The 25417-nt window shown below is 41.5% G+C and overlaps 2 protein-coding genes across 2 annotated transcripts in view; both read left to right on the forward strand.

Annotated features, from left to right (window-relative positions):
• Positions 1-24964, forward strand: part of LOC115542176 (torsin-1A-like) — a 98705-nt gene extending 73741 nt beyond the window's left edge. The window contains exons 2-6 of the mRNA XM_030354333.1: positions 19072-19337; positions 19434-19609; positions 23546-23667; positions 24062-24302; positions 24796-24964. Of these exons, the coding sequence (XP_030210193.1) occupies positions 19072-19337; positions 19434-19609; positions 23546-23667; positions 24062-24288 (791 nt within the window). The 3' untranslated portion in view covers positions 24289-24302; positions 24796-24964. The remainder of the gene's footprint in view (positions 1-19071; positions 19338-19433; positions 19610-23545; positions 23668-24061; positions 24303-24795) is intronic.
• LOC115542178 (ribosome biogenesis protein NSA2 homolog) lies at positions 10804-12489 on the forward strand. The gene is given in 5 exon segments (XM_030354336.1): positions 10804-10956; positions 11316-11495; positions 11891-11985; positions 11987-12078; positions 12284-12489. Coding segments are annotated over 5 exon segments (579 nt in total). The 5' UTR covers positions 10804-10812; the 3' UTR covers positions 12352-12489.
• Positions 24965-25417: the final 453 nt, after the last annotated feature.

The following is a 25417-nucleotide window of genomic DNA, read 5'->3' on the forward strand; positions in this document are numbered from 1 at the left end:
GGCGTCCATGATGCAGGGCCGCTGGGCGTCGGGTATGCCCAGACTGGGGCTTGGTGTGGACCGCCTGTGGCCAGGTGAAGGCTGTAGCACAGGCATCGTCCTGGTTGGTCCCCACGCCGAGGGTGATGGCTGCTCAATGGGTCAAGGCGGAAGATGTACCGGTCCCGGATGACCAGGCCAGAACTTGCGCTTTACCACCTAGGGCCCTATTTTAACATCTAGTCTGAAACAAAAGTGAGAAGCGCCAAGCGCAAGTAGGGACATCTATGGCGATGTCGCTATTTTACCGGCGCAAAAATGACTCTTACGCCCGGCGCAAATCTAAAAAGGGTTGGTCGGAAGTAAGCTAATTACCCGTAGGTGTGGTTTGGGCGTAACGTGCAATAAACCAATGAGAGTGCCAGCTCCCATCCCCTTTAAGAGCCATGAGCGCATTTGAATCTGACGAGTAGATATTTTGACAGCGCGTCTGCAGTCTCCGATGAGACAGATGCACATGCATTTCAAACTTCAAATGGCTCAGTTTATGGCCAAATAATATGGCCTAATTCACACATGGAATAAGGTTTTCTTCCACAACTTCAGAAATACTGAGTCCTCACATAAATGTCGTTAAAGAAAACTTAACACATATATGATATGCGGTAACAGTGGTTCTATTTAATGATATATGCAATACATTATAAACATTGTTTCTTATCAGCAGGGGCGCCGAAAAGGGGGGGTAAAGGAGACGGATTCTAGGGGTCCATGATGGAGGGGGGCCCAGAGAGGCCCCTAATGATGATGAAATTATAATACAGAAAAAATAATTACACTAAGTAAAGATTCTTTTCATGGGGCCCAAAATCCCTAGCGGCGCCCCTGCTTATCAGTATTGAATGCATTATCGTTATCGACTTGTGTTCCTAATATGCATCTGTCCCTCCCGTTAATATACATTGCCATGGACTGTATTATGCGTTACGTGTTTAGTTTGTGTGTGTTTAAACAGATGGAAGCACACACGTGCGCCCGCATTCATTTATTATTTTACAGATACACACACGCGCGCCCACATTCATTCATTCTTTTTAACACTCACTTGCAGTAAAACAATGTTTTCTCACGATCAAATACTCATCAATCCTAAAAGTTATGGGCATGTACACGATGTCTGGGTCAAGAAAATATGTGTTTGCTGTACAGTGTTTGCAGATGCGTTGATTTAAAAGTACAACTTATTACCGCTGTATCAGCTGTTCTTTCCCAAATAATTTACCAAGAATGTGTGGCTAGGTAGATTAGAGAAGCAAAGTGTATGCGCGAGGTGCACAAGCAACATTATGCATGGGCCCTTAAAATAGCATCTGATTGTGGTTTCTGAAACTGCAAAATAGCACCAGGGAACGTTTGCGCCTTGGGGCGCAAGATCATTCCCTATTTTACCGACGCGTGGCGCAGGACGGAAAAGAACGCTCTGCGCCAGTTGCAAACTGGCAACGACACATGCGCCATTGAAAAAGTATATTACGCCAGATGCAAGATAGGGCCCCAAGTCCCATCAACAGTCAGGACAATAGAACCGCCCCCGGAGGCAGTGCAGGGTCTTGGCGTTCCCGTAGTGCCCCACACCCAACAAGCCGTGGACGATTTTGAGGACCTGCAGACGAAGCACAAGGGGCACCAGCAGTTGCAGGAGATCCCCCTTACCCCTGGGGTTATACTACCTCCGGAACACCACCCTGTCAGGGAGCTGAAAGCATATGTGGCCTGAAGGGCCGCACCACCGGGACCACAGCCATCAGCTCCCGTCGGGTCACTTAGTATTTGCAAATTGCATAACTACTCAAGGTGTGTGTGTTTGTCTGTGCGCGTGTGTGTGAGTGAGTGAGTGAATGGGTGAGTGTGTGTGTGTGTGTGTGTGTGTGTGTGTGTGTGTGTGTGTGTGTGTGTGTGTGTGTGTGTGTGTGTGTGTAAGGATGAGTTGACCTTGTCGACGGCTCAGTGAAGGGTTTACACAGGACACTAATACATCATGGTGTTTGTGTTCCATTAAGATGGAGGTCAAATTTAGCCTGGTCTGATCAAGTGACCACATACAGAAAGTCACGTGATCAGGATGGTCTCCAGGCTAGGTCAAAAGGGTCTTGCACTCATCATGCTATGCCAAAGAAAACTACAATCAACATATATGACAATTTCCTTTTATTTTTGTTGTTTATATCTGATTTGCCTCCATTATATTGTTTAATAATTATGTTCCAAACCAATGTATTCAACTCAATATATTGCATGGTTGCTAACAAATATAAAATATTTTTTAATCTTTGTGTAAAACTAAACGATTATGCAATCTTAAACTGTACAAGTTGTTGCTGATTGAAACATCCTTTCCCTTAAGTAATTTATCTTCTTGTTCAATGGCAATACGATACCATTACTGTTTTCCCTTAATGTACATCAATTCGGAAAGTACAATAAAATATCAGACCATAAGACTATTCTCCTGATTTCAGACATGAAGGCATGTGGGAAAGAGCCAACCCAAATATTTTCATATTCTCCAATGTTTTTTGATTAGTTAGCTTAGTGTTGATAAAATAGGATGATAACTATGGCCTGGAGATCATCCTGATGACGCAACCTCACATTATATTTCACTACACAGACATCTAGCTGTCGATTTCGTTTTAAGTGGGCAGGAGTTATTCCATTGACATACAAGTCCTTCAGCCAGTCAGTGTAACACAACATGTGACGCCACCACGTGTTTGATTACATTAAGAATCTCAGTCGGCTGGCAATCCTCTTGCAACCCGAGACAGAGAAGAATTTCTCATCCTAAGGAAAATAGTTTAGGATCGTCTGACAATTCACAGGCATTCTCATGTTCTGGTTCGAGGCCCATGAATTTCATCTCAACCATAATACACTGGACAATGTGCCGGCGTTCCAAGGGCAGGAATGGGATGAAGAAGTCCACCACGTTACTCACTCCACCTGCACAAAGTGAATGATAATTCGCACAATGTTAAGCTAAATAGGAAATGAAAACTATTACATGACTTTTAGAGAGTCCACATTGAGCCCGCTTTTTTTTTTATGTTAACATGCCAGTTATCCAAAAGCAATTTTGGATGTTATCCCTGTAAGCTAGTTAAAAATGCTTACAGGGATAAACGAGTAAGTTGAGGTGGTTCGGGCATCTGGTAAGGATGCCCACAGGGCATCTCCCTAGGGAGGTGTTCAAGGCACGTCCAGTAGGGAGGAGACCTCGCGGAAGACCCAGGACTAGGTGGAGAAATTATATCTCAACACTGGCCTGGGAACGCCTCGGGATCCCCCCATCAGAGCTGGTCAATGTGGTCCGGGAAAGGGAAGTCTGGGGCCCCCTGCTTGAGCTGCTGCCCCAGCTCTGGGTCACGGTCCGCTATGGACAGCTCAAATCCAAGCCATTATTCACCTAGCCCGGTTTCCGTGAAGCACAAAAAAGAAGATGAAAAAAACTCTCTGCACTTCCCCCCCAGTAGCTTGAGGTATTACAGGTTGTTGCACGGTGAACGCAAGTTTGAGAGAAGTAATGGAGTATGATGTACTCTTCCCCGGAGGCGAACCCACGCTCCCGCAGTTTTTCCCTTCTGTCTGCGTTTCACTGCGTGAGCGAGGGTGAGTGTCCCTGTGACAATAATGTCCATTAATTCCAAGGATGGAAAGAGAAATTTCGGAAGTAAATCCACAGGAGTTGTTTCCTTGATGTTAATGAGCTGTTAGCTTGTAAATGAGCTCTGGGTATCGTAACAAAACACTGAGTTTACAAATAAAACAAAACAAAATAGCGCAGATCTAAGAACCGAGGCAGCCATCTGCGGCACCATCAGTTGATCCCTGCTGATTGGCAGGAAGCGACCACCGAAGCATGCAACGACACACCACACACCGTCATTAGTGGCCTTATGTGATACACGGCCCCTAATGATGGTAAAGCACACCCTCAAGCCTCACAGAACGCTCATCTTAAAGTATCAGACTTACGATATATGAACAAAGACAAAGAAAGGGCTGTCTCCATATCCTTCAGCTTGAGTTTCTCTCTCTCTTTCCCTGCTTTCAATGAATCCAAAGTGGTCTGTGTGATGAATGTACTCCCATTGTTACTATCAGGAATGTAAGAAAACAGTAAATTTCCGTGTGCATAAGGTACATGAGACTACTACACATAGCAATTACCCTTTTACAGGAATTGTTCAACAAAAAGGATTATTCAGATTGAAATATGTATAACATAGGATGTATTCACCTGAGGAAGATGAAGATGGCGTTTGAATATGACACGCCATCCAGCTTGTATTGGTAGTCCATAAATGGCTTTATGCCATATATATATATACATATATATATATACACATATATATATATATATATATATATATATATATATATATATACATATATATACATATATATCAGTGGCGGCTGGTGGTTTTTAAAGTGAGGGAGGAAGGACTGCGCGCTTGGTTGCCATTGGCCTGCTTGCACTGTTGGTGTATGGTGGCATAAGAATGTGAGACTCAAGTTGTTTCAGGGTGTTTTGGTGAACTACAAAATAGCAGGGAGGGAGTTATGTGAACAAAATGTAAACAAAGCCACCAGTGGCATCACTGTAATTTGAGAAGGAAAGGATGCAAAGCATATTAGTCAAATCAGGCCTACTATTGATTTGTAAAAGTAAATAAAAAAATCTGGGCCTATTATTGGGCCTATTTTTGCCCTCACTGACTGAAGTTATTTAGCTATGTTTATTTTCAGTTACAATTGCTTGTAATGCTACCAGTAAGTCATGCGTACCTAGCAAACCATGTAGCACTCACAACACTGACTTTGCCATTACTTCTGATGACCTTGATTTTGGGAAGTGGTCTACCTCTTTCTGAATGAATGGAATGGTTTTTGTAATAAGACGTTAACAATGTCCTCCGTTTCCAATGTTTCCATTGTGCATTTAGGATCTCTTTATCGCAGATTTCACTTCTGCGTCCCTCAGACTGAGCACCGCGGCAATGCAGACCGGGTTTGTTATCGACAGCGTTGCCAGATTGGGCAGATTTCCCGCCCAATGATAATTTTTCCAGCCTAACATGGTTAAAAGTAGCCCAATTGGGTGGGAAATCGGACCAATCTGGCAACGCTGCTCAACATCCAGGGATCCTGCTTATTGGTTCATAGCGCAGACGGATAGATTTTTGCGCGAATCAGACCCCTTAAGGTCTCACCCACTCAGAGGAGGATTTTCCTCCTCTCTCCCATTGAAACCCATGTTATCCACCGGCCGCCAGTACTTTCGGGAAAATGAATGGGAGTGGACGGCGGCGGAGGGAGGACGTTCCTCCCTGAAGTAATTGTCAATAGGCGATAGGGGGTGCTAATGTCCCTTTACCCAGGGAAACGAACATTATATATTAAAAGGCAATAAAGTAGTCATATTTAAGGGCATTAATTCATTACAATAGTCGGGGCAATCTAAATTATTTATTCTCAACAATGTTAGGGAGGATCTTCCTCCCTCTCCTCAATGGAGAAGCCTCCACTGATATATATATATATATGTATATATATATATATATATATATATATATACATATATATATACATAGATATATATTTATTTATTTATATATACGTGTGTGTCTGTGCGTGTCTTATTGTCTATAGATGAAAAATACATGTGGTCCCACATGAATCAGGAAACATACTTAACCAATAGCAAACATTAATACCAAAGACAATTAAAAATCAAGTAAATTAAAACACAACAAGCAAAGATCAGTTCAACTGACCCAATGTATCTCTCTCTTCTCTCTCTCTCTCTCTCTCTCGCTCTCTCATTCTCTCAGAAGGATACTCCTGCCCTCCATCGACAACAACAGACACGACACTTGAGCTGCAGCGCTACGAGAACTCGACCCACGGGTTAAATTGAACTGCACCTTATTCTCTGAATCAATCAGGTTCACCACACCCTGCTCTGTACCAATAAGGTACTAGACTTTTTATATATTAGATAAATCAAATCTTAATTGCCCGTAACAATTGGTGATAATACTAACCAATCTTTATATTTGCTATGTTATGCATGTTGTATAAAACTATTCACACATAGTGACCAAGTGTTTGACCCAGTGTTCTTGAATAAAAACACAAACCACGCAGTCAGAGGAAGAGGACATGAGCAGTGTGGCTGTCCTTTTTCCCTCATCTTGTTAGGAAGTTTGAACTTTATCACTAATTACCAACATTAAAATGCTGCTGTTAAACTCGAGAGACTGTAGGAAGCCTTGTTAAACTCAGGATAGGATTGTCCAACTCTGGCACATTTGCCAAGGAGGTTGCCCACGGTTGCGAGGTGACAACAATGGACGGAAATACAGACACGTAGTCATTTCCTTGTAGGCCTACCATTCAAAAGGTTGTCTTATTATCTGTCATGAATAATGTCAAAGGATTAATCTTAAGATATAAATTAAAAAACTTTAACCCTTTTTTTATTCAAGTATTTAACTGCTATTCCTCTCATAACAAGATTGACTCTTCAACAACATGTAACATAGAACACATACAAAAGACCAGCAACCTTATCGCACTGTTACCGGTGTGGATGTGCGGGGGTAGGCTATCTTGGAGGTGCTGCCTTGCTCAAGAGTGGCTTTGCCTGCGTGCAGAAGGCGTACATCGGTAACATTGCGTTCTATACACGCCGCAACGCCCTGCGAGTGGCTGAGGTCTGGATAGATGAGTACAAGACAACCAGGCCTGGAACATCCCAATGGGGGATGCCTCCGCCATTTAGCAGAACACGCCGACGTCTAAACGCTATTTAGAGATTCATTTATTTTGATTGATTCAGCATTTAGATGTTGGTTGTTTAGCTACTGCTCTGTAAAGAGAAAGACACTCAGTGGGTGTGATCACAGATCAGTCACCCCAAGGCCAGTATGGACAAGGGAGAGAGGGACCACTAAACCACCACCCTACACCCCTGCCATGGTGGTGGTCTGCAGGTACCCCCTCACAGTTCACTTTACCCGATAGTCTCATTCTGTTCACATTTGTGATCCCTTGGCAGGTCAAAACAAAGAAAACCCAATATTGAACAGTAAGGACCTAGGGTGAAGAAATAATACAGAGATGTATAAAATAGAACAGCTTGGTGATCCTGTAGGTATTGGGAGCATGATGAACGAGAAGGTTTGATCACATCACACCTATTCTCGCCTCTTTCCACTGGCTACTAATAACTTTCAGATCGGACTTCAAGGTGCTACTGCTAACCTATAAAGCCTTGCATGGATTATCTCCATCCTACCTGAAGGACCTGATCATTCCTTATAGTCCTTCACGCTCCCTCCGGTCTTCGGGAGCTGGCCTACTTTCACTGCCGAAGGTTCAAATTAAATCGGCTGGACAGAGAGGGTTTGCCTATCGAGCACCCTTCCTATGGAATAGGCTGCCACCAGTGATCAGGGAAGCTGACTCTGTGGAGCTATTCAAAGGAAAGCTCAAAACGCACCTCTACAATCTTGCATTTGGAACATAGGAGTGTGAAAACGACACAGATGCGATGTGAAGACTGTGTTTGTTTGTGCTTTTGTTAATACAGTATACATTCCCACTATGTATTTTTCCGTTCTAATTCACTATTCTGTCTGACTCTCCTCATGGTTAACCGGCCAGCACCACATCACCAATTGAATATGATGTGCATGTATTTACCTGTCAATTATGGCACCCATTGCACTCCTGACAATCCCTGGAAGAAGGGATCCCCTACTAAGCGTTTCTTCTCAAGATTTCTTCTTTGCTAATTTCAAGGGAGTTTTTTCTTGCCCTTGTGGGGGCTTGGGTAAAGGGGGCTGTCATAAATATTTGGCCTGTTAATCCCTTTGAGACTGTAATTGTGATTAAGGGCTATACAAATAAAATTGAATTGAATTTAATTGAATGAACGTTTTTGGGTGAAAGAAGTTAATCACGTTAATTTTTCTTTTTTTGGTCCTTTTTCCAAACAGGTATGTGGGCAAGTAAATTGATAGTGACTTAATGAAATTGAATAACATATTTTGTAATCTAATTGTGAATTTAACAATTTTGAATCACATTTTCCCAGCTCACTCATGCGAAAAAGGTCCTACTCTGCATTTTTGCACTATATAAAAAACACTGAGTCAGCCAGTGTGGATTTGTTTACCATCAGATAGGCCTATGTTTACAAATGTAATATCACAGAATAGCTCCTGAGGGTTGGAGTTTTCATTCATTTTAACTGCATTCTGAGATTAACTCAGTCCACAGCGTGCCACTGGAAGGTGAGTGAGTGAGTTATATGGTATTTGTATTCTTATATATTTACTGTATAATTATTATGTAAGCCTGTAATCCAACCAGGGCCTCGTTTCCAGATAACGACGGATCTTCGGTCGTCAGTCATTCTCAAGATGGATCTTGTGATCCATCGTGAATTTCTTTGTCGCGTTTCTCGAAACTCCTCTTGACATGAACGCGCGTGCACTGCGCTAACGATGTCGTAGGATTATAACTGTCTGCTGACACGGTGCTGAAATGGGCTCCGTAGGAGGGGGAGACGCAGGAATGTCGCAGGAATATTGTGTTAAAAAGGGTTAAAATATCTCCCCATCAAGGACAACAGCAGAGTAGCCTACGAAAAAAATAGACTGCAATTATATGAATGCTAAAGACATTAAAACACAATTGATTAGGCTTAAACCGACGTATATCAGTCCTAATCCTGAATGCACTGTGCGTTTCACGGCATTTTCCTCCCTGAAATAATTCCATATGACAAAAAAATTAAAATAGCTTTTGTGACAACTACATTTATCTTAATGGGCTGATTTCTGAAACATGCTTTGCGCAGCAAAAAGAGGCGACTTAATCTGATTCCGCATAAAGTTTCCTTGATTGATCATTTGATTGGCTATAAAAGACCCTCCGGAAAAAGGGTAAGTCCTCTAGAAAATGGCGGACAAAGGGAGAAAGAGGAGGTCTTTGTTTAAGGCAGAAGAGCTTAACATTCTGCTGGAGGAGGTGGAGGCCAACAAAGGCTTATTATTTGACCGCTTCAAAGGTTCCCACACCAACAAGTGCAGCTCTTGGCTGCCCTCCGATTCTACGCCACAGGGAGCTTCCTGCAGGTGGTAGGAGATGGCCAGGGCCTGTGCAAGGCGTCAGTGTGCAGATCGGTCCAGGCAGTGACATACAGCCTCCTTAGTCTCGTACCGCGACAGGTCCGTTTCCACAGCAGAGATGGGTGCGACCCAAGAGAACTTTTTTCGGTCGTTCCGCATCCCACAGGTGGCCGGAGTCGTGGATGGAACTTTGATTCCAATTCTCACGCCCCACGTTGATGGCCACGTCTACATCTGTCGGAAGGGATATGCGTATGCCGCTGTCAACTGCCAGGTGGTGTGCGACCATCAGGGCATCATCCTGGATGTTGTAGCGAGATGGCCTGGAAGCACTCACGACTCCTTCGTGTTCCGCGAGTCCTCCATCGGACGGCTGGCTGCAGCCTCCAGGGGAGAGTGGCGGTGTCACACTAAATTTGTACCGGCTGCGTCATCCATACGTAATCCATTCCAAACCTGCCTGTCAGCAGATGATCGCGTCGTCCGTTGCCGGGTTAGGTTTCAAAAAACATTCGCGCACATGTTGCCAAAGACGAAATAACATAATACAGTTAACGGATCGCTAGATAACACTTACTTTATATTTGTATTGTATTTAATTGTTTGATCAAATTTTGCTAGTAAACTGAGTGTTTAAAGCGGGTTTCAAAAAACATTCGCGCTCATGTTGCCAAAGACGAAATAACATAATGCAGAAAACGGATCTAGATAACACTTGTTTTTACTTTATATTTGTATTGTATTTAATTGTTTAATCAAATTTAGCAAGTAAACTGAGTGTTTAAAGCAGGTCAAGGACGAAATAGCACAATACAGATAACGGATCGCTAGATAGAAGGTTCGCGAATGTCTGTGAAGCTTTCACGTCATTCGACGCGATCGTCCGTTGCCTGGCAACGGACGATCACGTCCGTTGCCTGGCAAGTGGAAAGCTCCGGCCACTTGCCAGGCAACGGACAGAAGCGATCATCTGTTGCCAGGCAGATTTGGAGTGGATTACGTATGGATGACGCGCCCGGTACAAATTTGGCAGTCGGTACAAATTTAGTGTGACAGCGGCTCCTCTGAGACAGTGGCTATCCGCTTAGGCCTCACCTGTTCACCCCAGTGGCTTACCCGGGAGACGTCCACGAGGAACAGTACAACGAAGCCCACCGTCTGGCCCGGTGCATAGTCGAGCGCACGATGGGCAGGTGGAAGTTGCGCTTCCGATGCCTCCACAAGTCCGGCGGAGGGCTCCAGTTTGCGCCAGCCAAGTCGTGCGCTGTGATCTGCGTGACAGCAATGTTGCACAACATTGCAGCCAAGGCTGGGGTGGCGTTGGGTGAACCGGACGAGGACGAGGACAAGCAGTGGCGGTTTTAGGCACGGGCGACCCGGGCAGTCGCCCGGGGCGGCATATTTGTGGGGGGCGGCAAATCACATGGGGGGCGCCACGAGCAGTATAAAAAATGCGCTGCGTAGCGGTTATCAATGAAGTACGACATAACATTGTGTGGGGAATAGGTATTTTGGCGCACCCTCTGGATGCAGGCGCACACCTGCTCGTACAGACGGAATGAAACTCTCACTGAAGTCCGTAGGTCCACACCCCCCCCCCCCCCCCCCCCGTAACGCCTGCAGCCTCAAAATGCACGAGCAGAGGAAGACGAAACAGAAGAACGATGACAAGACGCCAGAGGGAGCGGTTCCTGCTTACCTGTTGGACAGAGAGGGCCAGTCCCGCGCCAAAGTCCTGTCCAACATGATCAAACAGAAGAGGAAAGAGAAGGCTGTGAGTATTGCCTCATCTGGGTTGGGTGGGACATGAGAATGTGCTTTTTTTATTGTGGAATTGTGACGGCACCTCATCAGATTATGAGTTATCGGTTTGTTTGTGATGACACAAAGACTCCTGTGGTGTAATAATCGCTGTATGGCAGCAAACATTTGTGGCTTGTGTCAGGTTACTTTATTTTACATTTTCATGGAACTATTTTGTCCTTCAGTACATAAGTCCATAAGTCCACTTGAACAATCATACTTCTGAATTTGTCCAGCACTGCATCTTACTTTAGCACCTACAGTTTCTGTTTTGATATCATTGCCAAAGGGAATGCTGTAATGGTTTCTGCCGTGCCTCGTCCCCTGCAGGGTAAATGGGAGGTTCCCCTGCCCAAGGTGCGCGCTCAGGGCGAGACGGAGGTGCTCAAAGTCATCAAGACCGGCAAGAGGCAGAAGAAGGCGTGGAAGAGAATGGTCACCAAAGTGTGCGTCGTGGGCGACGGCTTCACCCGAAAGCCTCCCAAGTATGAGCGCTTCATCAGACCCATGGTAAGCCCTTCAAAAAAGTGTAGGAATTATCGCTGGGTAATATAGAAAATGTACTATCCCGATAATCATGGGTCATTTTAGACGTTGGCGTAAGTACCACGATAGGCTTATTAGTTCCAAAAAACTTTCTAAACAGTCCAACTGAGGGTCTTCACATTGAAGCAGAGGGATTTTTAAGGTATGGAATCGGAATAAAAACATTTTTCCTTTTCACCAATGCTTGAAACCTCTTATTTGCCAATTGACGTGCATTTCTCGTTCATTTTGTCTGCTGTACTGATTAAAATAGTTTTCACGATAAGTCGACCTCTTCGTCTCATGACGATACAAAACCATTCAAAGATGACATGTAGAATTCAAGTGGTTCATTGCTCTTTTCCCCCTTACGACCCTAGGGTTTACGGTTTAAGAAAGCCCATGTCACTCATCCGGAGCTGAAGGCCACGTTCTGCCTGCCCATCCTGGGGGTGAAGAAGAACCCATCGTCTCCACACCAGCCTGGGGGTCATCACAAAGGGAACTGTCGTGGAGGTCAACGTCAGCGAGCTGGGGCTTGTCACACAAGGGGGAAAGGTCATCTGGGGTGAGTGGTTTTTTCCCGGTCCCTCTGGGTCTTGATATGTTTAACGGTAGAAGATCATGTCTTGCCAGGCCAGATTGGTCCACTTCATGGTTACACCTTTCCTATCAGCCTCACAATATTTAGTTGTTCATGTAGATGGTTATAGATATGATTCATTGGACTGTTATCAGTGATGTAACACAACATGTTTTTGTTTGTTTACCAGGTAAATATGCCCAGGTGACCAATAATCCGGAGAATGACGGCTGCATCAACGCCGTGCTGCTTGTGTAAACGGACTCCTGGCTCATACGGACTGCTGACTCTTCTCACTTGGATTACTGAACATGATATGGAATAAGGATGGCTTGCTGTCGGATGGAATCTGAAATACTTTCCGCATTTGTAATAAATAAGTAATTTACTCTGGCACTAGTATTTTTTTGCTTAACATAAGATGGTATTGGCAAGTTTGAGGGAAATTATATTTAAGTTAAATATATATTAAAGAATTTGGTGGCCAATAATTGGTATGCAAATGTATCCCAGAGGTTAGTACTGATTACATAAATAGACATGTTTTCAATCATTTAAATTGCATAAATAATTAAAACGATAATATAAACATTGATCAGCAAATATAGTATTTTGGATATTTAGAAAAATGTTTTTCTTTTTTTGCATTCAAATAGGGTTTCCATTGTACCGTTTAAAAAAAAAAAAAAAGGTTCACTTTGTTTTTCCGACCGTGACGGCCATGGCCTCATGCTGTACTTATTTTGTTTAAAGGGCCTGCTGGCACTTTGCTCTGCTACTGCATTTGAATTTATCTATTTTCAACCTACATGTTCCGCATAATTTTTTGCAAACGGGTCAGGAATTCTGTGAATTAAAATGATCGTTTTGACAATTTTGTGATACACCTAAAGATTAAGTTGAGGAACCACTGACCTAATGACCCCCGTCCATTATTTAACAAATATTTTCCATTCAAACATCAACAGTAATATTTCAGCATGTAGAGTTCTAAACCATAGGTCAGAACATGCGGTTACAACAAAACCTTATTCAATTTAAAATCTCAGTGAGGACAGCATGCACTATTGCACACTTTAATTTATCTTTAATTTATAGAAGTTTAGTTATAGAAGTTACTGTCATTTTTATAATATCGCACATTTTACTTTTTGAATTAGGTTTATAGAATAATACCTGATATGTATATATCTTTTGTAATTAACATTTTATACTTATATTATACTATGAGAGAGAGAGAGAGAGAGAGAGAGAGAGAGAGAGAGAGAGAGAGAGAGAGAGAGAGAGAGAGAGAGAGAGAGAGAGAGAGAGAGAGAGAGAGAGAGAGAGAGAGAGCGAGCGAGAGAGAGAGACGGACAGACGCATAGTATAGTTATATTGCAAGGTATCCTGTGGGGTGTCCAAAGAGGTCAACAATAGTAACTTAGAAAGTAACTAACTGTTTCGTATGACTAAAGTCCTACATTTTGAAACATTAAATCAACACTGTACTTGCTGTGCCTTATTGTAGCTCTGTAATATCTTTCAGCAGCGCATAAGGCTGGGACAAGTCTCGGGGCTGTGTGCAGGTGCGATACCACACGACAAGGGATGTTATTTGTGTTGGTTACCACTGACACAATAGGCCGATAGCAACCTTAATATCCACCATGCAATAAATTGAGTTGAATTGTGCCGGTTACCACTGAGACAATAGGCCTATAGCAACCGTTGTCAGGGTTCTGGGTTTGTGTTTCATGTGTTGGTTGGTTGTTGGTTTTTCAGTGGTATCTCTTTGAACTTCCTTTGTTTGTTTGTAGTCTTCCATGTGCTTCTGTTTGGTTTCCCTTGTCTTGTGATTCTGTGTCTCCGCCCCTCACCTGAGTCCCGCCTACTATCCTCGGCATTACCTTGTTCCCTGCCCACCTGAGTCAAGTTATTAGTTTGAGGTTGATTGTTGTCTTGTCCAATGTTCTACCTTGTTCCCTGCCCACCTGTGTCTTGTTAGTCATGTGTATTTAAGTCGTTGCCTTGGTTCAGTTCCTGGCTCGATCATTGTTTCTGTTGTCATGTGCACCTTGTGCCTCGTGTTTTGTGTATGCAGAGCTTTGTGTGAGTAAAAACCTGTTTGGAAAATAATCTTTGTCGTGCATTTTGGGTCCTCAACCTTAGCAGCAGGCGTGACAACCGTAACCTCCATGCAATATATTGAGTTGAATTCGGGAAGGTCCTACGATGACACCTATCTGGGAAAAAAGGGTTTATTACTACTTTATAACTTACTACTTACTATCTACTTGAATAGATAGCCCTCTGGGTATAGTGGCAGATATTACCAATAAATGATGTTGGCAAAAGTAGGCCTAGCAGAAATATTCAAAGCACTTCACAACCCATACACACACGCACACACGCAAACACACACACACACACACACACACACACACACACACACACACACACACACACACACACACACACACACACACACACACACACACACACATACACTTTGAAGTTATTGCAATTTGTCATTAAGTGGCTACGCAGTCATAATGTTGTAAATTCCAAATGTGCTGGTTCTACAAACTGCTTGGTACAGTCACCTAATGACTTCCACATCCACTCATCCAAAGGGTTGAGGTAACCAACAACAAGAACAAAGATTTTACCGACCCGATTTTACCGACCCATACACCAATGGTTCTCAAATGGGGGTACGCATACCCCTAGGGGCACTTTGGAGTACTGCATGGGGTACTCAGATTTCTTTTTTGAGAACCACTGGCCTACACTGACACTGGCCTATATGATGATGACTGTATGATGGTTCCTCGCTCTCCAAGCTGATTTGGAATTGAGCTTATGTTTGAGCTGCTTCAGAAATGTTATTGTTGGAACAGCTGGTAAGACTGAGATAAAGGAAACATCTGGAGATATAGCAGGAAGCTCAATGTGAAACATGATACATCATAAATTAATCAGAATTCGCACAAGCTTCCTTTTTTCAACAAACTAAATGTTTAACTAAAAACATCTGAGAACTTTTTTTAAATCTGTAGATTTGAACTAAATATGTTGATCTTCACTTAACTTTATACTAATTACTGCGTTGTGTGCACACGGTCAGCCAAGGGATTGGTCGACATTCAGTGTGTACTTGCAGACCATCCCGACTGGTTTGACAAGTGAAAGCACTTTTTGGCTCAGCTTCAGTGGCTGTCACTCTGTGATTGAGTTACACTAGTATGTTCTGGTAGCTCGAGACGGGAAACTTTCACATTCTTATCTTTTCTCAAATTAATTCCATAATGCAACTTGCATTACTTTTGTTGTTGTTAGTGTGCACTTGCAGGGCCAATGATTTTTTTGGGGATCTCAAAGATTGGTTTGACAAAATAACAGCCCCCAAAGAATTCTGTAACAGTGAATGGATTACCCTTGACAGTAAAGGAGTTGGAAAAGGTAGGATAAAACATTGAAGGTCCTCCATGTAGGAGTGTGTCTCTATTATGTCTCTATTATTTCCTTTGTTCAGTTGTCAAATTAAAAAGGGGAAGACATTTTCATTATTAATCCATTCATATTTTGAATGCTCAGTGTTTTTTTTTAAATGAATTTATATCAAACGTTACCCAGTTCCATCATTGTTTATCTTGGGTCTTCAAGTCCTACTGTCATAGAAGACCTTCTGTGGGGAGGCGGCACAGAGCCTAGGCACGTGTCTTGCCAAAAAGTGATCGTCGGACTGGATTGATTGTAATAGGGAACAAAGCAGGTACCATAATGCAGTAATTCATTTCTTTATTTTACAACTCACTCGTAAATCAGGTTTATTACAAATAGTCTAGTTTGGGAGTAAAACCTTTGGCCTGTAGCCCAGACAAGGGAATGTCTTCTGTGCTAGACCCCTGAATCTGATCACTACCCACAGCCAGTTTAGGCTGACCATGGCGACACCGCATTGAGAGGCTGTGTGGGCTCTCGTGGACAGCAATACCTCTGGTGGACAACCACAACAGTTGCAGAGCGCTGCTGCTCTGAAGGGAATACTTCTTTAGGTACAATTTAGTGCGTCTTTTATATCTTAAATTGGCAAGGAAAAATATGCGGTTTCAGGTCGGTATCAAGTGTGTCATTTATTTATGTCTTACTCCCTTCTATTGGTATCAATCTTTCTCCCTCTTTCTGCTTTGTAGCACTTGTGAAACTCTGCATGCACTACATTTTGCCTTGTAATACTTCAAACCCATATATCCATCTTACTATCCAACCCAATTTCTCCTCTGCTCTAAAACAGCAGCGGTGGTCTTTCACCAGTATGATATCCTTGGTTCGCTGGGGTGTGATTGACAGCCGAGTGACAGATGTTACTTTTGAGGATTTTACTACTTATTATCATGTTTAAATTCAGTCAGCAATATATGCAACAGTATCTTATTTTTTTTGGAGAATTGGTCTAGCTTACATATAAAGGATCAAAAAAGTCAACACAGATTGTTAGGTTTTTATGTAATGTGCAATGCAATGTAATTTTACACTGTGTATTTGTTCCAGATTCCTCTATTCATGTGTTGGACTGCTGTTGTAGTAGTTTGGTGGTGCTATGAGTATTCCATGATATACTGACGTGATGGTCACCATACCAGTGCCATATCAGTTTGGATCGCATCCACGTATCTTAAATAGAAGAATGCTGCCCTACTTGACACAAGGTCTCATCCTGATGTTGACAAACCATCCTGACTTGTTTGACTATTGAACGCCCTGTTGGCATGCACTAGCGTCACATCACTTCACAGGCTTCACATCACTTCCTCACCTTTGTTTATCTGCGCACACCCCTTCTGAAGCCTCTCTCTCTCTCTCTCGTTTTATTTTGTGGAGCACTTTAATTGTTTGAGAAACGCACGTTCTGTATAGCTAGTTCGTTTCAGTTTTTGAGGAGGTCTGTCTAAAAAAATGGGAAATATTAACACATAAACTTAGCACAAAAAATAAGGAAACTGTGTTTGGTAGATAATTTCTCTGTGGTAACAATGCTTTTTGGCAATAAATCTTATACCGTTGGAAAGCCGTGAATTAGAACGGAAAGGTACATAGTGGGAATGTATACTGTATTAACAAAAGCAGAAACAAACACAGAGTGGCCTTCACATCGCATCTGTGTCGTTTTCACACTCCTATGTATGTTCCAAATGCAAGATTGTAGAGGTGCGTTTTGAGCTTTCCTTTGAATAGCTCCACAGAGTCAGCTTCCCTGAGGGAAGTTTAGTCCCCTTTCAAATGGTTCCCTATTGGTAAGGAACATGCATTTGTGGGATGAGCAGCAGCGCTGAGTATGTGGGTTGCGCCCATGAGAAATTTGCCAAATCTTTTCTGCCATTGCCAAACAGGTAAGTTTGCTGTTTTGAGCTTCTGGTAACCCCGGGTTCTGCCAATCAGGTGCCTGATTGTCACCTTGTTGGGCAACTTCAAGCTGGTGTTCTGCAAAACCAATTTGCAGCATTATTTGGAGTGAGCCCTAGTACCCTCTCCAAACTGAAGGCCAAGTTCCATATAACGGGGGATGTCAAAGACAGGCCACGAAGTGGGTGTCCCTAGAAGACGTAACCCCAAGAAGACCGTTTCATCACCCTGTCAGCACTCTGTCTTCTACAGATTTGCAGTCAAGGTTTGCAGGACGATATGGCCGAGGGCTCTCTGCCCAGACAATCCGGAACAGACTACGCGCAGCCAATCTCCGGTTTCATAGGGCTGCCAGGAGTCCTGCCATGACTGCCCTTCACCGTCAGGCCCGTTTGCGCTGGCGGCGGCAACACGTGCACTGGAACCTGAACATGTGGGGGAACGTTATGTTCAGTGATGAGTCCAGATTCTGCCTACGGCAGTTGGATTGTAGGGTCAAAGTTTGGAGAAGACGCAGAGAACACTATGCTCATTGCTGCACCGATAGAATAACATCTTTTGGTGGAGTTAGTGTGATGGTGTGGGGTAGCATCTCCCTCACTGGAAAAACAAGGCTTGTCATCATTGGAGGCAATCTCAATGCAGAGAGATATAGCGATGAGATTCTGCAACCAGTGGCAATCCCATATCTCCACAGTCTGGGACCAAACTCTATCCTCCAAGATGACAAAGCTCGCCTCCACAGGGCGAGGTTTATCAGAGACTTCCTCCAGAATGTGGGAGTGGAGAGGATGGAATGGCCTGCTAGCAGTCCTGACCTCAACCCCATTGAAAACTTGTGGGATCAGTTTGGGCATGCTGTTCGTGCCAGAGTGACCAACACAACCACGTTGGCTGACTTACAACAAATGCTAGTTGAAGAATGGGATGCGATCCCACAGCAGTGTGTGACCAGGCTGGTAACCAGCATGAGGAGGAGGTGCCAGACTGTTGAGGCTGTGTTTGGGTTCCACATGCTACTGAGGCTCCTGTTTGTGAAATGAATAAATTGTTTAATTGCCAATATGTCTTGTTTCAATCATCCAATCCACCAAACACCAAATGAGTCAATGGCAGAATAAGCTGTTTGGCATTGGCAGAGAAGATTTGGCAAATTTTTCATGGGCGCAACACACATACTCAGCTCTGCTGCTCATCCCACAAGTGCATGTTCCTTACAAATGGTTGCACTATTTGAAAGGGAACTATAGAGGCATTCCAACGGTTTAAGATGTCTTGCCAAAAAGCATTGTTACTACAGAGAAATAATCAACCAAACACAAATTTCCTTACTTTTTGTGCGAAGTATATATAACTAGAGGGTGCCCTGTACTATCTGCGCACACCCCTTTTGAAGCCTCTCTCTCAAGTTGAAGCCAACCTCCACAGCTTCCACAGGGTCGTGCTGGAGGGTGAGGCTTCCTCTTGGCCACCAGGTGCTTCTGTTGTGACTGCTGTGGCGGTGGCGCACCGTCCTGATCTGAGTTCACATTCTGTTTGTCTCTGCCTTTATTTTTACTTGGCATCTCATCTTATTCCTTTCACTTTAAGGTTTGGAGGCTGACCTGGGAAGAAATCTCTTTGGTCAACACATAGCTTCAGAAGTCATCGTGAATGCTGTGACTGGATTCATGAACAATGACAACCCAAAGAAGCCTTTGGTCCTCTCTTTCCATGGGACGGCTGGCACGGGGAAGACTTTGGCCAGTCAGCTGATTGTCAAAAACATCTACAAGAAGGGGATGGACAGCCGCTTTGTCCACTTTTTTAACTCTGTAATTAATTTCCCGCATGCAAGCCAGGTTGAGACCTACAAGGTAGTCTTAATAATGTGTTTGTGATTCCACAGTGCCAGTAGCAGTTGACTGGTGCATGTTGTTCATTCTCTAATAACGGCTCCCATTCTTCCACAGTCTCAGTTACAGCTTTGGATCAGAGGAAATGTCACCAACTGTGCCCATTCCATGTTCATCTTTGATGAGATGGACAAGATGCATCCTGGCATAATTGATAGCATAAAGCCATTTATGGACTACCAATACAAGCTGGATGGAGTGTCATATCAGAAAGCCATCTTCATCTTCCTCAGGTGAATACATCCTGTGTTATACATACAATTTAGTTTAGTTTAGTTTAGATAGTTTACTTCGAACATGTGCGGGTAACACAACAAAGTGAACTGAAAAAAAAATAAATAAAGAAACAAAAACAAATCCAATGAGAATAGTAAAAACAACAATGACAATAGTCAGTATAAAAAGTAATAATGTGAACCCAACATGTCCGAAAAGGAGTAGGATGAAGCATATGCTTATTTAAACCTACCCCTTCTCCACTACTCAAGTAATAATCTAACTCCTCAAATATACATATCTAATAATACATATTTACAAACAAAGCAAATAGAAAAAAAATAGAAAATAAATAGATAAAATAAACAAATACATAAGTCATTTATAATTCATGAAAACACCCGTTGTTAAAGCCTCCCTGTATCTTGTGAAAACCATATGTTTGAACCGCTTTTTAAACTGGATCATGCTTGGACATTGCTTGAGTCCCACACCCAGTCTGTTCCACAACCTCACTCCACTAACTGAAAGACACAAACTTTTTAATGTTGTTCGTGCCCGCTGATGTTTTAAATTGAACTCCCCCCTCAGATTATAACCCCCAACTCTGTAAAAAAACAATTTTTGAATGTTGCTAGGAAGTAGATTGTTTTTTGCTTTGTACATGATTTGTGCTGTTTGGAAATGAACCAGATCAGTGAATTTTAATGTTTTTGATTTTAAGAATAGTGAATTTGTGTGGTCTCTATACCCAGTATTATGAATTATTCTTATGGCTCTTTTCTGTAGTATGGATAGAGATTGTATTGTACATTTATAAGTATTGCCCCTAACCTCTGCACAGTATTGTAGATATGGTGAAATCAGTGAACAGTAGAGAATGTGGAGTGATTTGTGGTCCAGAATTTGTTTAGCTTTGCTCAGAACTGAAATGCTTCTTGACAGTTTGCTTTGTACATGTTTTATATGAGACTTCCAGTTTATTTTATCATCAATTGTTACCCCAAGAAACTTGATTTCATAAACCCTTTCAACGTCCACCCCATCTATTTGTAACTGTACTTGTGTATTCTTATTGTAATTGCCAAATAACATGAATTTTGTTTTACTTAAGTTTAACGATAATTTGTTTCTGTCAAACCACATTTTCAGTTTGCACATTTCAGTGTTGATCCTCCCCAGTAGTTCATGTAAATCCCCCCCAGAACAAAAAATACTAGTGTCATCTGCAAATAATACTAATTTTAATGTTTCTGAAACTTTGCATATGTCATTTATGTAAAGTATAAATAGTTTTGGACCTAATACTGACCCCTGTGGGACACCACAAGCAATGTCCAAGCACGAAGATGAATGTTCCCCCAACTTCACAAATTGTTTTCTGTTACTTAAATAACTTCTCACCCAGTGCAATACTAACCCCCTGATCCCGTATCGTTCAAGTTTATTGATTAATATGTTATGATTAATTGTATCAAAAGCTTTTTTGAGATCTATGAATATTCCAACTGAATGCAGTTTGTGATCTATAGCGTTTGTGATCTCCTCAATTGATTCTGTTAATGCCAGTGATGTAGAGCTGTTTGCTCTAAATCCGTATTGATTGTCAGAAAGTAATTTATGTTTGTTTATGAATTTGTCTAATCTGTTATTGAATAGTTTTTCTAGAATTTTGGAGAATTGTGGAAGTAAAGAAACTGGCCTGTAATTTGTGAAGTGGTGTCTATCCCCAGTTTTATACAGCGGCACAACTTTAGCTATTTTCATGTTGTTAGGAAATTTTCCGGTTTGGAATGATAAGTTACAGATGTATGTAAGTGGTTCAGAAATCCCCTCAATGACCTTTTTTACAACTTTCATATCAATTTCATTTGAATCAGTAGATGTTTTGTATTTACATTTATTTACCATATCTATGATTTCTTTTTCTTCCACTGCTGTGAGGAACATTGAACTGGGATTTCTCACTATAAGGTTATCATTCCAATCCTCAGGTAACAATGGATCTGGAATTTTTCTTGCCAGGTTTAGTCCAACATTTACAAAAAAAATATTAAAGCTGTTGACCACATCGTCCATATTGTCCTTTTTAATGTTTTTATCAATAAAATATTGAGGGTAACTCTGTTGATTAGCATTATTTTTAATAATACTATTTAATATGTCCCATATTCCTTTAATATTGCTTTTGTTATGATATAATATTTTACTATAGTATTCTTTCCTACATACCCTTATAATTTTGGTTAACTTGTTTTTATAGTTTTTATATTTCTTTTCTGCCTCTTTAGTCCTTTGTTTTATGAATTCTCTATATAGTGTATTTTTCTTTTTACAGGCATTTTGTAATCCCTTCGTGAACCATGGTCGATCTTTGTATTTTTGTTTTCTGTAGTATCGTTTTATTGGACAATTTTTATCATATAATGATGTGAATATTCTTAAAAAGGTTTCATATGCATTATCAATATCACTTTCATTATATACCTTTTCCCAATTTTGTGCCAGTAAATCATTTTTTAATGAGCTCATAGTTTCCTCAGTCCTCACACGTCTGTATTTTAGTTTTTCCTCTGACTGATTTCTCTGGTAGTTGCTGTTATAAACTGTAAACACTGGTAGGTGGTCACTGATGTCATTAATTAATAGTCCGCTCATTGTATTATTTTCAATATCATTGGTAAATATGTTATCAATTAAAGTGGCACAATGGGATGTGATTCTACTAGGTCTGGTGATTTTTGGATATAAACTCATGCTGTACATAGTGTTAATAAATTCATCGGTCATTTTATGCTTATTTGGATTGAGCAGATCAATATTGAAGTCACCACAGATGAAAACAACTTTTTGATTAGTTTTTGAAAACATTTCCCCTATCCAGTCCTTGAATGCTTCAGTACTAGATCCCGGTGCTCTGTATATACAGCTGATTATTACATTTTTGTTTTTTTCTTCACATATTTCAATTGTTATACATTCTAATAAGTTATCAATGACAGTTGTCATATTTTCTACTACTACATAATTCAAGTTATTATCCACATACATAGCCACTCCTCCTCCACTCTTGTTCTTTCTGTTTACACAGTTAAGTTCATATCCCTCAAGTTCAAAGTCCATTCCTTTATCTGCATTGATCCACGTTTCTGATATTGCAATTATTTTAAATGTTTTTTTGAATTGACTTAAATATTCCTTGATGTTATTGAAATTTGCATACAGACTTCTGCTATTGAAATGAATTATAGACAATTTGCTGTCCATTTTAATGGTCTGATTGTACTGTTCAGCTGTATAGTAGCAGCAGTTGTTGTTGATGTTAGAGAAGAAGTTATTGTCCGGGTCTATATCGTGCTCCAAGTCCAGTAAATTATGGTCAGTGTATTGAAATGTTCTCAGTTCCAGTTTTTCATGATCAGCAATCCTTTGAATTATATCCCTGTTATCTCCAGTTGTAGATGAATGAGTTCTTTCAGACTGTGTCATGGTGGTGTGTTGTGTATGAGTCATCATACCTTAGTCTGGATTGTGATAATCATTCGTGGTTGTCCATTTCCTCGATGTTCCTGATGACCATTACTTTGGCTTGTTCTGGCGTTCCGTTTAGTTTAATGAATACTTTACAGTTAGATGTCCATGTGTGTTGAATTTTTCCCTGTTTTTTCATGAAGCGTGCTTTTCTGGCGATATCTGCGTTTCGTTTGGTCAGATGCTCATTGATAAATACGTTTGTTCCTTTCAGTTTCCTTCCTTGTTTTAACAGTGCGGTTTTGTGTTTTCTGTTGACAAACCTCATGATCACGGCTCGTTTGTCGCTGTCATCTCTCCGGGGCAGAGATGAATAATCCCGATAGTTTAACAATTCCTGTTAAAGGGTACAAAAAGTCATTGCTATATCTGGTAGTCTTATGCAAAGGGGAATTAACCATGTTTGCGTACATTCCTGATAGTAATGCTGGGGGAAAAATCATCACACAGACCACTTTGGTTTCATGGAAAGCAGGAAAAAAAAGAGAGGAACTCAAGCTGGAGGATGTTGAGACAGCCCTGTCTTCGTCTGTTTTCAACTATCGTAAGTCTGATGCTTCAAGATGAGCGTTCTATGGCCATGCATCACATAAGGGCCAGTAATGCAAACCACACTGAAGTATAATATTGCAATTATCCCACGGTTACCAACAAAATAAAACATAATAAAATACCTTAGCATCAAACTATTTTACGCGAACATGCATGCCTTATGTGAACATGCAAGTTACTTCTGAATTAATTAATGTTTAATTCCATATTTTAATGAGAGTATCTTTCTCGAACTATCTTCCAGGGTTAACAGATGAAAAATTGCCTATTTGGATAACTGGCATGTTTACATAAATGCATTCAATGTGGACTCTCTAAAAGTCATGTAATAGTTATAATTTCCTATCTAGCTTTACACCGTACAAATTATCATTCATTTTTTGCAGATGGAGAGAGTTATGTGGTGGACTTCTTCATCCCATTCCTTCCCCTGGAACGCCAGCACATTGTCCAGTGTATTATGGTTGAGATGGTAGCCATGGGCCTCCAGTCAGAGCATAATAAGGCCTGTGAAATGGCAGATAAAATCGTAATTTACATTCCTGATGATGAGAGACGCATCTCTGTCTCGGGTTGCAAGAGGATTGCCAGCCGGCTGAAGAACTTCATGTAATCAAACAAATGATGGTATGTTGTGTTACTCTGATTGGCTGAAGGAGTTTGTTTGTCAAGATAATTACTCCCCCACTTATATGGATGTTGACGGCTAGAGGTCCAGACTGATCTGTGTAGTGAAACAGAATGTGGGCTCACGTCATCAGGATGATCTCAAGGCTAGAGTTATCATCCCATTTTGTCAACACTGAACATCTAACCCTAATGGCTGATATATAATCGCTTACTGATTGTGTAAGAAGACTCAAACTGTAAACTGAATAACAATATTGTGATGGTTTAATGGTTTGGAGCTTGATTCTTTAGGTTGGCTGAGGGGTATTCCATCAACCAATCTAAAGGCAAAGCCGGGCTTATTTGCTTAGCCTCGCTACTTTAAGCTAGAGTTGTGTTCCATCAACGTGAATTAAGGGAATCTCCGCTAAGTACCCATGGCAATTTTTCCCTCCAAACTAACCTGGTCGGTACCAGGCTAACTGTCAGGCTTACTTAATCTGTGTTTCAGAGAAGTCCCATCTGTCGGCAACAAGTGTACCATCAGAAGGTTCTGCCAAGCCCAGTCCTCATGATTTTGGCATAAATGTACATATGAATATGAAGTAGCCTAAAAACAGCGTATATTTTCACTAATATGATTAAATGATGCAAATAAAATAATAAATGAATTGCTATCTATTGTTATCGTGGATATTTTCTCAACACATTTTTATACAAAGCCATGCATTCTTAAAGCCATGCATTCTTAAACAAGCAGTTGGGTGAGTGATCTAACATCTGCCCTGTAGCACGTGCGACCCGACAATGAATTCTTGCCGTTGGCTTAATTTTATAATTTCCTTTATATAAATTAGGCCTAACGATTGACTTTTTATACAATAAATATGTCTTACAATATCCCTAGAACCCAAATATAACGTCCAACAACCCATAGTAAAGTTAATGTTAATATTAATGTTACTGATAGTGAAGCCTTTGTTACAATGACACTGCTGCATGGGAAATTGCAACCACATAAATTCCGTTCAGGTAAGTTTCTCGGCAGGCAGCCAGGACCACTTCTGTTGAGAAAAATAGTCAGTCAATTTAGAATATTCAAAGAAATGTAAAATAAATGGCATGAAAACGTA

This window comes from Gadus morhua, chromosome 4, assembly GCF_902167405.1.
Source record: "Gadus morhua chromosome 4, gadMor3.0, whole genome shotgun sequence".
NCBI lineage: Eukaryota > Metazoa > Chordata > Actinopteri > Gadiformes > Gadidae > Gadus > Gadus morhua.